At 41.6% G+C, this 12,341-nt stretch overlaps 1 protein-coding gene across 1 annotated transcript in view; it reads left to right on the top strand.

The window, feature by feature from the left end:
• Positions 1–12,341, top strand: part of CHD8 (chromodomain helicase DNA binding protein 8) — a 911,220-nt gene that overhangs the window by 841,138 nt on the left and 57,741 nt on the right. Inside the window, exon 29 of the mRNA XM_086919771.1 lies at positions 3,836–4,018. Coding sequence (XP_086775897.1) covers positions 3,836–4,018 — 183 coding nt within the window. The remainder of the gene's footprint in view (positions 1–3,835; positions 4,019–12,341) is intronic.

The following is a 12,341-nucleotide window of genomic DNA, read 5'->3' as shown; positions in this document are numbered from 1 at the left end:
CTCCCAGGCAAACACAACCAAGTGGCGGATCTGCTCAGCAGACACAGCCAAAAGCTGCACGAGTGGGAGATTCACCCCACAGTGCTCCAACCATACTTCCAACAGTGGGGACAACCAGAGATAGACATGTTCGCCACAAAGGAAAACGCAAAATGCCAGTACTTTGCCACCAGATTTGCACATCCACAATCGCAGGGCAATGCGATATGGATGAACTGGTCAGGCAGATTTGCTTACGCTTTTCCCCCAGCACCGTTAATACCGCTAGTGGCACGCAAACTATGCCAGCATTCACTAACCCTGATCCTGGTTGCTCCAACATGGGTGAGGCAACCATGGTACACAACGTTCCTAGAACTTTCCGTGGTGCCTCATCAAAGGCTGCGGCTAACACCCACTCTACTCACTCAGAGCCATGGAGACATACAGCACCCATATCCGCAACAACTGAACCTTGCAATCTGGCTCCTGAAGTCTTAGAGTTTGGTTACCTAAACTCACCTCCTGACTGTATGAACATTATGAAAGAACAAAGAAAACCTACAACCAGAGCTTGTTACGCTGCGAAGTGGAAGCGTTTCGTCATTTACTGCATTAACAATGACATAAACCCACTAGATGCTTCAACGCAAAATATCATTTGCTATCTTTTGCACCTACATCGTTGCAATTTAGCCTATTCATCTATAAGAATACACTTAGCTGCCATTGCAGCTTATCTTCAGAACAGACAGCATCTTTCGCTATTCAGAGTACCTGCAATTAAGGCATTCATGGAGGGACTCAAAAGAATAATTCCCCCAAAATACCCACCTTCACCTGTCTGGAACCTAAACGTTGTTTTAACCAGACTAATGGGACCACCATTTGAGCCATTGCATTCATGTGATTTACAATTTTTAACATGGAAAGTGGCATTTCTAGTAGCAATTACTTCACTTAGAAGAGTTAGCGAGCTACAAGCCCTAACTATTCAAGAGCCTTTCATCCAAATACATGCAAATAGGGTAGTTCTTAAAACAAACCCTAAATTCATGCCCAAGGTGGTATCCCATTTTCATATCAATCAAACAGAACTGCCAGTGTTCTTTCCAAATCCACAGTCAGTACCTGAAAGGGCTCTACACACAATAGATGTCAACAGAGCACTTCTATACTACATTGATAGAACAAAAGATTTTCGAAAGACTAAACAATTGTTTGTTGCCTTCTCACCACAACACAAAGGCAACCCCAAATTCAAAATCTGGATTAGCCAGATGGATAGTTAAGTGCATCCAAATATGTTACATTAACCCCTTTCATGCTGGTGACGAACCCCAGCCGTCATGCACTAAAGTGCTCGTGTGCTGATGACGGCTGGGGTTCGTCATGTCCCGCCCCTGTTCGTTTGTTTACCGCACAGGGGCGGAAACCTGCCAGCAGTGAAGGGGTTAAAGCAAAACGCACCTTAACAGTTCCCCCAAGAGCGCATTCTACACGCAAACTAGGGGCATCCATGGCTTTCCTAGGAAACATTCCTCTAGAGGAAATATGTAGAGCAGCCACATGGTCAACAATACATACTTTCACAAAACACTATTGTGTAGATGTACATTCAAAACAGCTAGCAGCTGTAGGACAGGCTGTTCTAAAAACTCTTTTTCAGACTGCTGCAGCTGGCACGGGTAGCCACCGCTAAGGGAGAGACTGCTATACATTCTATGCACAGATATGAATTCAGCAGCCCACATGCCTCGAACGGAATATGCTACTTACCAGTATGCATCTGTTCTTGGCATATAGGGCTGCTGACATTCATATCGCCCACCCTCCTCCCCGGTGCCTGTCGCAGCTGTAGCATTCATTATTACTTTCTTACTTTCTTGCATGGCCATCTCTTACTGTACCATACTCCATCTCTGCCACAATGGCGAAAAACAATCTTCCCTGAGTCTGACCCTTTTTAACGTGTATGTCTCCACCCTAGCGCCTTTGATTCGATCCTTTGGCTTTAATCTCACAGCATATGGAGACGACACGCAGATTGTGGTGTCGCTGCTTCCGGGTGAAACAGACAGTATGGCAGACAGGTTTAGAGGCTGTATGCGAGAGGTCGGCAACTGGATGGCACAAACTGTCTTAAGCTTAACTCAGCAAAGACGGAAGTGATGCTTTTCGGTTCCAAGGATAACTTCTGATCCCCAAGGTGGTGGCCAGAAGAAATGGGAACCCTCCCCTCCCCAGTGGCGAAGGTTAAAAACCTAGGTATACTTATGGACGAATCGTTGTCCTATAAACCACAGATCAATGCACTATCCTCAACAACGCATTACATCCTTAAAACCGTTCGGAAAGTTCTGCCATTTTTGGCGGTAGAACACAGGAAAACAGTGGTAACAGGACTGGTACTCTCACGCCTAGATTACTGTAACCACAATCAGCACAAAGTGCCCACACCACAATTACTCAATACATATTTTTGAAGGGTAAGAAACCGATTTATTGGTGCTTCCCTAGACAACGTTACTTTGTGTCTATTAATTTGTATCTTATTTCATTTTTTAGAAAGTCATGACAGAAAAAAGGACAATACATTCAAATATTTACAAGACTAAATAAACTTTGTACAAACATTAAAGACAAAAATTATTTACACATTAGAAACCATTTTGACATCAAGCATTACAAAAAATAGTGATAGTTTTGTCACAAACAACAATTTTTACAAACAATTAATGAGAGAAACTAAAGTTGGGGGGAAGAATATAAGTAACTCAATAACTTATAAACGTTTGAATACTGGAGCAGCCGGTCCTAGTATTTCTAAAAAGTGATGATTTATTTCTCCCAAACAACACTGCCGACGCGTTTCAAGACCAGGCGTAAAGTCACTGGTCTGTCATCAGGGCTGTATATCTCTTGTACCAATTTTATTCGAAGGAGGACTTCATAAAGGGTCTTGTGGTGGTCCTTGGCCCGGCAGAGATGCCTTATTTTTCAAGAACTGCCGGATTACGGCGGAATCAATTATGCGGCGTAACCATCAAAGTTGAATCTTCATTCGTTTTCGTATTCTCAGAGAGAAGGGGTGTCACTGTCACCGTCCTGCTACTCAGCCACTGCTCGGTACTGTCCGGGTCTTCTGTCTCTCAGTCTTTGTGACAAAACTATCACTATTTTTTGTAATGCTTGATGTCAAAATGTTTTCTAATGTGTAAATAATTTTTGTCTTTAATGTTTGTACAAAGTTTATTTAGTCTTGTAAATATTTGAATGTATTGTCCTTTTTTCTGTCATGACTTTTTCTAAAAAATGAAATAAGATACAAATTAATGGACACAAAGTAACGTTGTCTAGGGAAGCGACAATAAATCGTTTTTTTACCCTTAAAAAATATGTATTGAGTAATTGTGGTGTGGGCACTTTGTGCTGATTGTGATTTATATAGGGTCTAGCCCCCACCACATAAAGGACCTAACCCCTGTTGTTCACAATAGATTACTGTAACGGCATCATGCTGAATGCCCAACAGGGTTTACTAAACAAACTCAAGATCCTGCCTGATTACGGGTACCCCTAAGTTTGCATCGTTTTGGCTTTTCAACTCCCTATCTATCAGTAGTTAGTACAGTCTGTGAGAAAGAGTGCCACTCTCACTGACAACCCACCTGCTCAATCCCAATATCTTTCATTTGTCTTTGACCATGTGCAGTACTCCGCTGCTTCTTGGCTAGGCTTGCACTATAGAAATACCATATACATACATGCATATTTGTCTTTTTGAAGCAAACCGTTTCAGTTGAAGTTACATAGCTTTGTCCGCCAAAGCTGAGGATGTATGCTTTGCTTGCAGTTGAAGGTGGAGCGGATGGCAGAGCCACTGTGGCAGGAACCCTGGATAGACGTAGAAGCCAGGATTCCGGTGGTGAACAAACAGGGCAAGTTGCTGCTAGGAGAAGATGCACCACGGCGCTGTGAGCTGGAGTCCTGGCTACAAGGACATCCTGAGTTTTCTGTAGACCCACGGTTCCTAGCTGTGAGTAGCTTTAGTTTGTCCCTCTTCTTGGTACCCCAGGAAACGATTCTTGTGTCTGCTATAATTGGAATAATACAAATACTTTCCAAAATATCAATGGTGAAACAGTGTAATGAAGACCTCTTTCTACTCTGTGGGATTTGGGGCAAATTTGAGTTTTTATTTCTTTTGCATTCATTAACGGTTTCATTAATCATTGTACTTTTTCTGTGGTGGGAGACATAAGGAAAGAGAGGTGACTGAAGAATTTAGCCTTTGTTTCTAAACCTTGGTATCCTACCCTGATACATGGGACTCAGCCTTTACAATGCGGGCATTACAACATAATACCTTTACCACACATCCATTACCACACAATGCCTTTACCACACATTGCCTTTACAATAGAACCATTTACCGCTAATATGCCTGTACAGCGCATGCATTTACTGCTCAAGATAAGTATATGTCCGAGGCATATCTGTAGATACACATGCAGTGCATGCTCCTGACATCTAGTGTTGAGTTCGTATTTTTGCAAGTTGTTTTTCTTTGAAGAAGTCTTTCCTAGTCACAAGATAATGTGACTCCTCCTTTCAGTGATAGTGCGCATGGTCTCCACTGTAACATTGTTTTTTTTCCGCCATGGGTTTTGTATTGTATATTGCTGTGCGTCAGTCCGAAACCATTTTTCGGGCTTCTCTCTACCTCAACAGTATTGTTTCCATACGCGTTCCCACATCACCGCGTATCGTTTCAACATCGGAATCGACCTTCTGTCAGAAAGCTCAGTGGATGGCCTTTGAGGCTTAACCACGATCTGGTAGCTCTCCGTCGATGGATCGAACTCTGTTTAAATTCTGTCCTCTGTACCACGCAAAGTATCCGTGCACTGACTCATACTAAGTGTGCAACTTGTGCTTGTCACACGACTACAAAGATGAAAATTGTGAGCTTGCAAATCATTTCGACCAAAGTAGACTCTTCGCAGTCTTCGGGCTCAACGTCTGGTGATGCACTGTCAAAGCATTGAGGACATGCCAGACATCTTTGGTGAAGACATCGTGGCATCGGCCGCAGAGGAGGAGGAAGTCTTCTCCAAACCAGATTCAGGCTCAGAACTCAAGATCCACCTCTATGCTGAAGAACTGCCACAGGGTAAAGGTGACATAATTACTGAAGACCCCTTGCCTTCACAAATGGTCTTGATAAAACATAAGGCTTCGGCACCACCTCTGCCTCCTGGCCAAGGTCGGCACTGAGATGAGGTTTCAGACGCCACTCCAACGGACCAGGCCCGAAACCACCAGTCAAGTACTCTGTACTGAGTCGACAAAAACCCTCCTCTGAGCTGAAAGCCTTCGGTTCCAAGCATAAGCCCAGCTCCTGCGCCGAAAGCCAAGCAACCTTTTGAGCCGAAACCTTCCACGCCAAAAGACCAGCCTCCGTCAGCACTGAAAACTTCAGCTCCGAAACATAAACATACCCCTTCGGACTCGAAAGTAGACATTATTCCATTAACACCCGATACAAAGCAAAAAAGACTGCATATTAACCCTGATTTTGGTCATATTTACATAAAATCACCTCAAACGCAAGCTTCAAGAAGAGGACATTTCTTACAAAATTCCCTTGAAGAAAAAAACTGTGGCTACAAGTCCTTTTCATTTTCCATCACCCCCACCTCCAGCACCTCCGTCACCACCTTGAAATCCTTTGCAAATTGCACCTCAAGATTCTCCTCCATCTCATGATGATGATGATGATGATGATGCAGATAATGGGGGGGTAGAAATATTCCAATAGATCCATGGATAGATTACACAGTGGATCCCCCAGGTGATACTGATCCAGACTTGTACCCAACCAAACTATCTCCTCCAGATGACAATGCATCGCACCATGAACTCATTGCCAGGGCTGCACATTACTATGGCGCAAAGACCGACAAAGAATAACTGGAAGAAGAATTCTTATTTGAGACACTAGCATTCACACATAGGTGATCACAAGCACTCCCAATGCTCAAAGGCATTATGCGACATGCTGAAGACATTTTTAAAGGCCCAGACAGAGGCGGTATTTTAACTCCTAGAGTGGAAAAAATGATATTAAAGTCTCTCCTACAGACCCCATCTTTATAAAAGGATAATTGCCTTTAGATTCCCTAGTGGTATCCTAAACGCTTGTAAGAGAGCAAATTCTCAAACTTCAGGGGATACTACTCCACCAGATAAGGAGTCCAAACTAATTGACGCCTCTGGCAAGCGCATAGCTGTTCAGGCAGCAAAACAATGGCTCATCTTACTAAAAGGGGCAATAGAGCCTGTTCCCCTACAGTACCAAGACTCAGGGGTTTACTCTCTGTATTTTCTCATCCCCAAAAACGACGGTTCCCCAAGACCGATTTTAGATCTGAGAGAGCTAAACCACTATATGCTGTCAGAGCATTTTCACATGGTGACACTTCAACAGGGGCGTTCACTTGTACAAAGAGCAGACTTTGTCTACTCTCAATTTAAAAGACCCATATTTTCATGTTGCAACTCATCCGGCTCATCGCAAATACCTGAGATTTGTAGTAGCAGGCAAGCATTACCAGTTCAAGGAACTTCCATTTGGAGTGACTTCAGTGCCCAGAGTTTTTATCAAATGACTGGCAGCAGTTGCTGCTCATCTCAGAAGACAACAAATTCATGTCTTTTCCTATCTAGACGACTGGCTCATCAAAGCCAGCACTTACCAGAACTGTCTGCAAGACACACAGATCACAATAGATCTACTTCATTAACTGGGTTTCACCATCAATGCACAAAAATCTCACCTGCATCCATCACAAATGCAGTCTTATCTAGGAGCTACTCTAGACACAGTCAAAGCTCTGACCTCTTCCAATGTTGCCAGAATACACAATATTCAAGCTACCATTCTACAGTTTCAACCCAACCAAGCATTTGCAGCCAGAGTGTTCATGCAATTACTGGGAATGATGGCGTCCTGTATCGCAATTGGACCCCATGCGAGGCTTCACATGCGCCCCCTACAAGAATGCTTAGCAAGTCAGTGGAATCAATCACTGTTTCTTTTGGCTGATCTAGTGTTGGAAGATGGCCACACCCATCGCTCTCTGCCGTGGTGGAACCCACAAAACTTGTCAGCAGGCCGGCCTTTCATTGACCTTGTTCTACAAATCGGGCTCACAGCAGACGCATCTCTAACCGTTTGGGGAGCTCATCAAAATACAAGGCATGTGGAGCAACAAGCACAGGTCTCTCCACATCAACTATCTAGAGCCATTAGCTGTTTTCCTAGCACTAAAAGCTTTTCAGACTCCGCTTATAGCCAAAACTGTCCTAGGCTGAACGGACAATATTATAGCAATGTATTATGTGCAGAAGCAAGGCGGGACACACTCTCGCTAATTGTCAACACTCACTCAAGCCATTTGGAATTGGGCGATCCAACACAAGATTTATCTTCTGGCAGAACATCTCCCAGGAGTAAACAATCAAATTGCCGATTTCAGAAGGAGAAGACAACAAATACACGAATGGGAACTTCATCCCCAAGTTCTCCTTCCTTACTTCTGACAGTGGGTGTTTCCACAAATAGACCTATTTGCCATAGCCAAAAACGCAAAATGCCCAAACTCTGGCTATCAAAGAGCAATGCTCTATGGATGAACTGGTCAGGGACATTTACCTACGTTTTTCCGCCTCCCCTGCTCATTCCATGGGTGGTTCGGAAACTCAGACAAACGTCTCACACTAATTCTGGTAGCTCCCACATGGGCTTATCAACCATGGTACACCACCCTGTAGGAGCTGTCACTAATTCCACATCAGAAACTACACCTAAACTCCAGTCTCCTCACACGGAGCCATGGAGAAATCAGACATCCAAATTCCAAAGAACTGAATTTAGCAATATGGCTCCTGAAGTCATAGTTGGGTTATTTAAATTTACCACCAGACAGTATGAATATTCTAAAAGAAGAAGCAAGAAAGCCTACCACCAGGGCTTGCTATGCTGCAAAATGGAAAAGATTTGCTGTATATTGCAATAACAGCAAAATCAATCATTTAGATGCTTCTGTACCAAAGATTATTTGTTACTTGTTACATTTGCAACAAACCGGTCTGGCTTACACGTCTATTCATTTGCACCTTGCAGCAGTTGCTGCGTACTTAGAAAATAGACATTTGTCACTATTTAGAGTACCAGTAATCCAGGCCTTCATGGAAGGCTTAAAAAGGGTAATACCACCAAGGATTCCCCCTGCCCCAGTATGGAATCTCAACATTGTTCTCAAGGCTCATGGGTCCACCTTTTGAACGATTACACAAGTGCCCTTTACAGTTCTTCTCATGGAATGTTTCATTCCGCATTGCTGTCACATCACTGAGGAGAGTTTATGTGCTACAGACATTATTGTCTGAAGAAACTTTCTTTCAGCTACATAAAGCTAGAATAGTTCTCCGTACCAACCCAAAATTTCTTCCCAAGGTAGTTTCTGCTTTTCATATAAACCAACTGGTTTAGTTACCAGTTTCTTTCATCAACCTGATTATGTGGCAGAACGCGCTCTTCACACGCTTGATGTTAAAAGAGCTTTACTATACTACATAGATAGAACGAAAGACTTTCGCAAAACGACTGTTTGTTGCATTTGCTCCACCCTGCAAGGGCAATCCAATTTCAAAGTCTGGTATTGCCAGATGGATTGCAAAAGGCATTCAAACTTGCTATATTAAAGCTAAAAGAACTTTAACCACACCCCCTAAAGGGCATTCCTCTTGCAAAATTAGGGGTGTTAGTAGCCTTTTTAGGCAACATCCCTCTAGCTGACATATGTAAGGCAGATAGATGGTCTACACCACACACATTTACCAAACACTTGTGTAGATGTGTTAGCAAGTCAACAGGCTAATGTAGGCCAAGCAGTACTAAAAACACTATTCCAAACAACTGCAACATCTACAGGTTAACCACCACTTTAGGAGTATAACGCTTTATAGTCTATGCAAATCATGTGTATCTACAGCATACATGCCTCGAACGGATAATGTTACTCACCAACTATCCATCTCTTCTTGGCATGTAGAGCTGTAGATTCACATGCGCCCGCCCGCCTCCCCGGGTAACTGTAGTTGCAGTTCTTAATTATACACTCATACGCATGGACATCTCATATATATATATATACATATATATATATATATATACATATATATATATATATATATATATATATATATATATATATATATATATATGTATATATATGTATGTATATATATGTATGTATATATGTATGTATGTATATATATATGTATATATGTATGTATATATATGTATATATATATATGTATGTATGTATATATATATGTATGTATATATATATATATATATATATATGTGGTCAAGGCTTCTGGAAGGCTGAAACATGTCATGGCGGACATGTGAAGCAATTAATAAATTCACCTTGCATTTTCAACTGGGTCTGTTCTCGTCAGATATCGGATTACTGCAATTTGGAACTGTTGGGTTTCGTATGGCGAAGTTCTTCAGTGTGTGTGTGTGTGTGTGTGTGTGTGTGTGTGTATATATATATATATATATATATATATGTATGTATGTATATCTCCAAACACACAGCTCGAATCCCCGAGCTGTTCAACAAGTAAGGACACTGCAGCCAATTTTCTTTGTCTCTGCGCTTAGTGTATTTTAGCGCGCACACCCAGTCAACAAACAAACAAGTTTCGGCGTTGCCGCCTTCGTCAGTGCCGAAGAAAATTGGCTGGAGTGTCCTTACTTGTTGAACAGCTCGGGGATTCGAGCTGCATGTTTGGAGACATTTGTTTACGCATTCCACCGTGCGTTAAGGGGGCACCCGGGAAAATGAGGAGCGGCAGATGGTGGATGTGAGTTGTGTGTGTGTGTGTGTGTGTGTGTATATATATATATATATATATATATATATATATATATATATATATATATATATATATATATATATATAGTTTAGGGGTTGGTAGGTTTATTGGATAGTAAGGGTGTCTTTTTAGGGTTTAGTGGCAGTTAAGGGTATAGGGTGGTATGGGTGTTACGGTGTAGAGGTGGGTAGGAGTATGGTATCGTAAAGGTAATTCGAAAAATTAGGTGTTTAAGAGATTTGACCAATTAAAAAATATATATATATATATATATTAGAGCAAATTGCGCAAGCGCTTCGGGAGGGCTCACCGCTTCATCCGGCCCTCAGGTCTGTGTTTGGCTCCTCTGCAATTTTCACAGGTTCCCTTGAGTTAAAAATTGAGTTTGACGCGTTTCGGGGCCAACAAAAGCCCCTTCCTCATGGACTGTGCGCAGTTCAACACCATGTTCTCTTCACGCTAGTCAAACGCGTTTTTGTTTGAACAGCTGGCATCGTCCTCCCTAAGTGGGTGGAGTTTGGCAACACCGGGACTCATGGTTGACGTAGTCCTGTGAAGAGACGCGTTTCGGGGCCAACAAACGCCCCTTCCTCATGGATGGGGCGCAGTTCAACACCATGTTCTCTTCACGCTAGTCAAACGTGTTTTTGTTTGAACAGCTGGCATTGTCCTCCCTAAGTGGGTGGAGTTTGGCAACACCAGGACTCATGGTTGACGTAGTCCTGTGAAGAGAAGGAAAATAATGACCTTAAGTAGGTTTGCGTGTCTGCACTTTCATTACTGTCATTAAAATCCTTAAGTAGGATAGGAGGGTAGCTGCGGGCATCACGTTATATCCAAATGGTTGTTGCGCTGACCGGCAAGTGTGTTTGATCTTGCCTCAGTCTCTTAGGACGGGATACATGTTCCGCCATCAGAGTGGAGCTCCTTCGCGACCGAGGCTGACAGCCTGAATATAGTAGAGCAAATTGCGCAAGCGCTTCACGAGGGCTCACCGCTTCATTGCGCAATTTGCTCTACTATATATATATATATATATATATATATATATATATATATATATATACACTCAGCTCCTCCTCGGCTCTCACAGTGTTTCAAGCCACAGCAGCGCACGCTTGCAGACGAGGGAGACGGACCACAAAAGTCAGCAAAGATGAAATTTTATTTGCAACCTCTACAGAGACCAGCAGCTACGCGTTTCAGGCGAGTTGCCCTTGATCACGCTGCAACAGTGCAAAAAACAAAATGCTTCTTTTATATACATATGCAGTGCTCAGTAAACACCCCCTAGTGGTGACATCATAAATTTTGTAATGAAATAAACAGTGAAAAAATACTATTATCACTAAGCATGTTGCGGATAAGGTTGCACAATAGAATTACTGGATAAATCCATACATATAGAGACAGTTTCCCATATAAACGGGGAAAAAAATCTACTGCAAGTGATAAAATCCATTGAAAGATAAAACAATAGATACACCTAGCAGCTGAACAAGATATCATAGTATAAATACATGATAATAATCCAATTCACAGAATGATAAAGGAAAGCAACTTGTTAAGCCTCAATGAGATTCATGTGCAAAATTGGAATTTAAGCAGCCATGGATAATAAAGTGCTAAAGATAGTGCAAATGTGAATACACGAAGAGAACAACTAGAATAGTGTGCAATATAATAGACATCTTAAAGATAAAATCATTAATATATACAATGCTACTCAGATCCCTGAGATGAAGTGCATACACATACTAAATGACATAATATATCTTTATAAAAACAGTCGATAAAAGATGGTAGCAAAAATATTATAGTTAAAAATATTTTTGATGTTATATACAAACCCTTCACCTAATACAAAAGTAGTATCAAAAAGGTTATAAAAGTACAAAAATACAAAAACATCCAATAATAAATTCATTCAGGGTTTCTTAAATATACTGATAAAACAAAAGGTCAACAATGTCAGAAATGTCTTACTATATACACATATGGGAAATATATGCACATAAAAATCAGGGAATAAATAAGGACCTATATGCAAAACAACTTATTTAGAAATAGAACATTAATGGATCAGCCGATCCATATACAGAAAAAAGTAGAAGTGTGCGGAAAAGAGAAACGGTAGAATTAACAGTAAGGGACATAGACTCAACCTCAAAATATGGAACCTAACTAAGAGGGAGTAGGGAAATGAACAAAGGTAAATTTAAACTAGCTATTAATGCATTTCCTCAATGTTATTAAGACCATTAGGCCAACGACTATCTAACTCCAATATCATTTTTGATTCAAGCTGTCTTAATAGTAACTGACGGTCCCCTCCTCGTTTGAGAGGAGGAATGACCCCAACCACAAAATAACTTAAACAAGACAAATCATTGTTGTGGACTCTT

The sequence above is a fragment of the Lissotriton vulgaris genome, chromosome 5, assembly GCF_964263255.1.
Source record: "Lissotriton vulgaris chromosome 5, aLisVul1.2, whole genome shotgun sequence".
In the NCBI taxonomy this organism is placed as follows: domain Eukaryota; kingdom Metazoa; phylum Chordata; class Amphibia; order Caudata; family Salamandridae; genus Lissotriton; species Lissotriton vulgaris.
The sequence above is the reverse complement of the archived record's forward strand: the minus strand, read 5'-3'. Positions and strand labels throughout refer to the sequence as shown.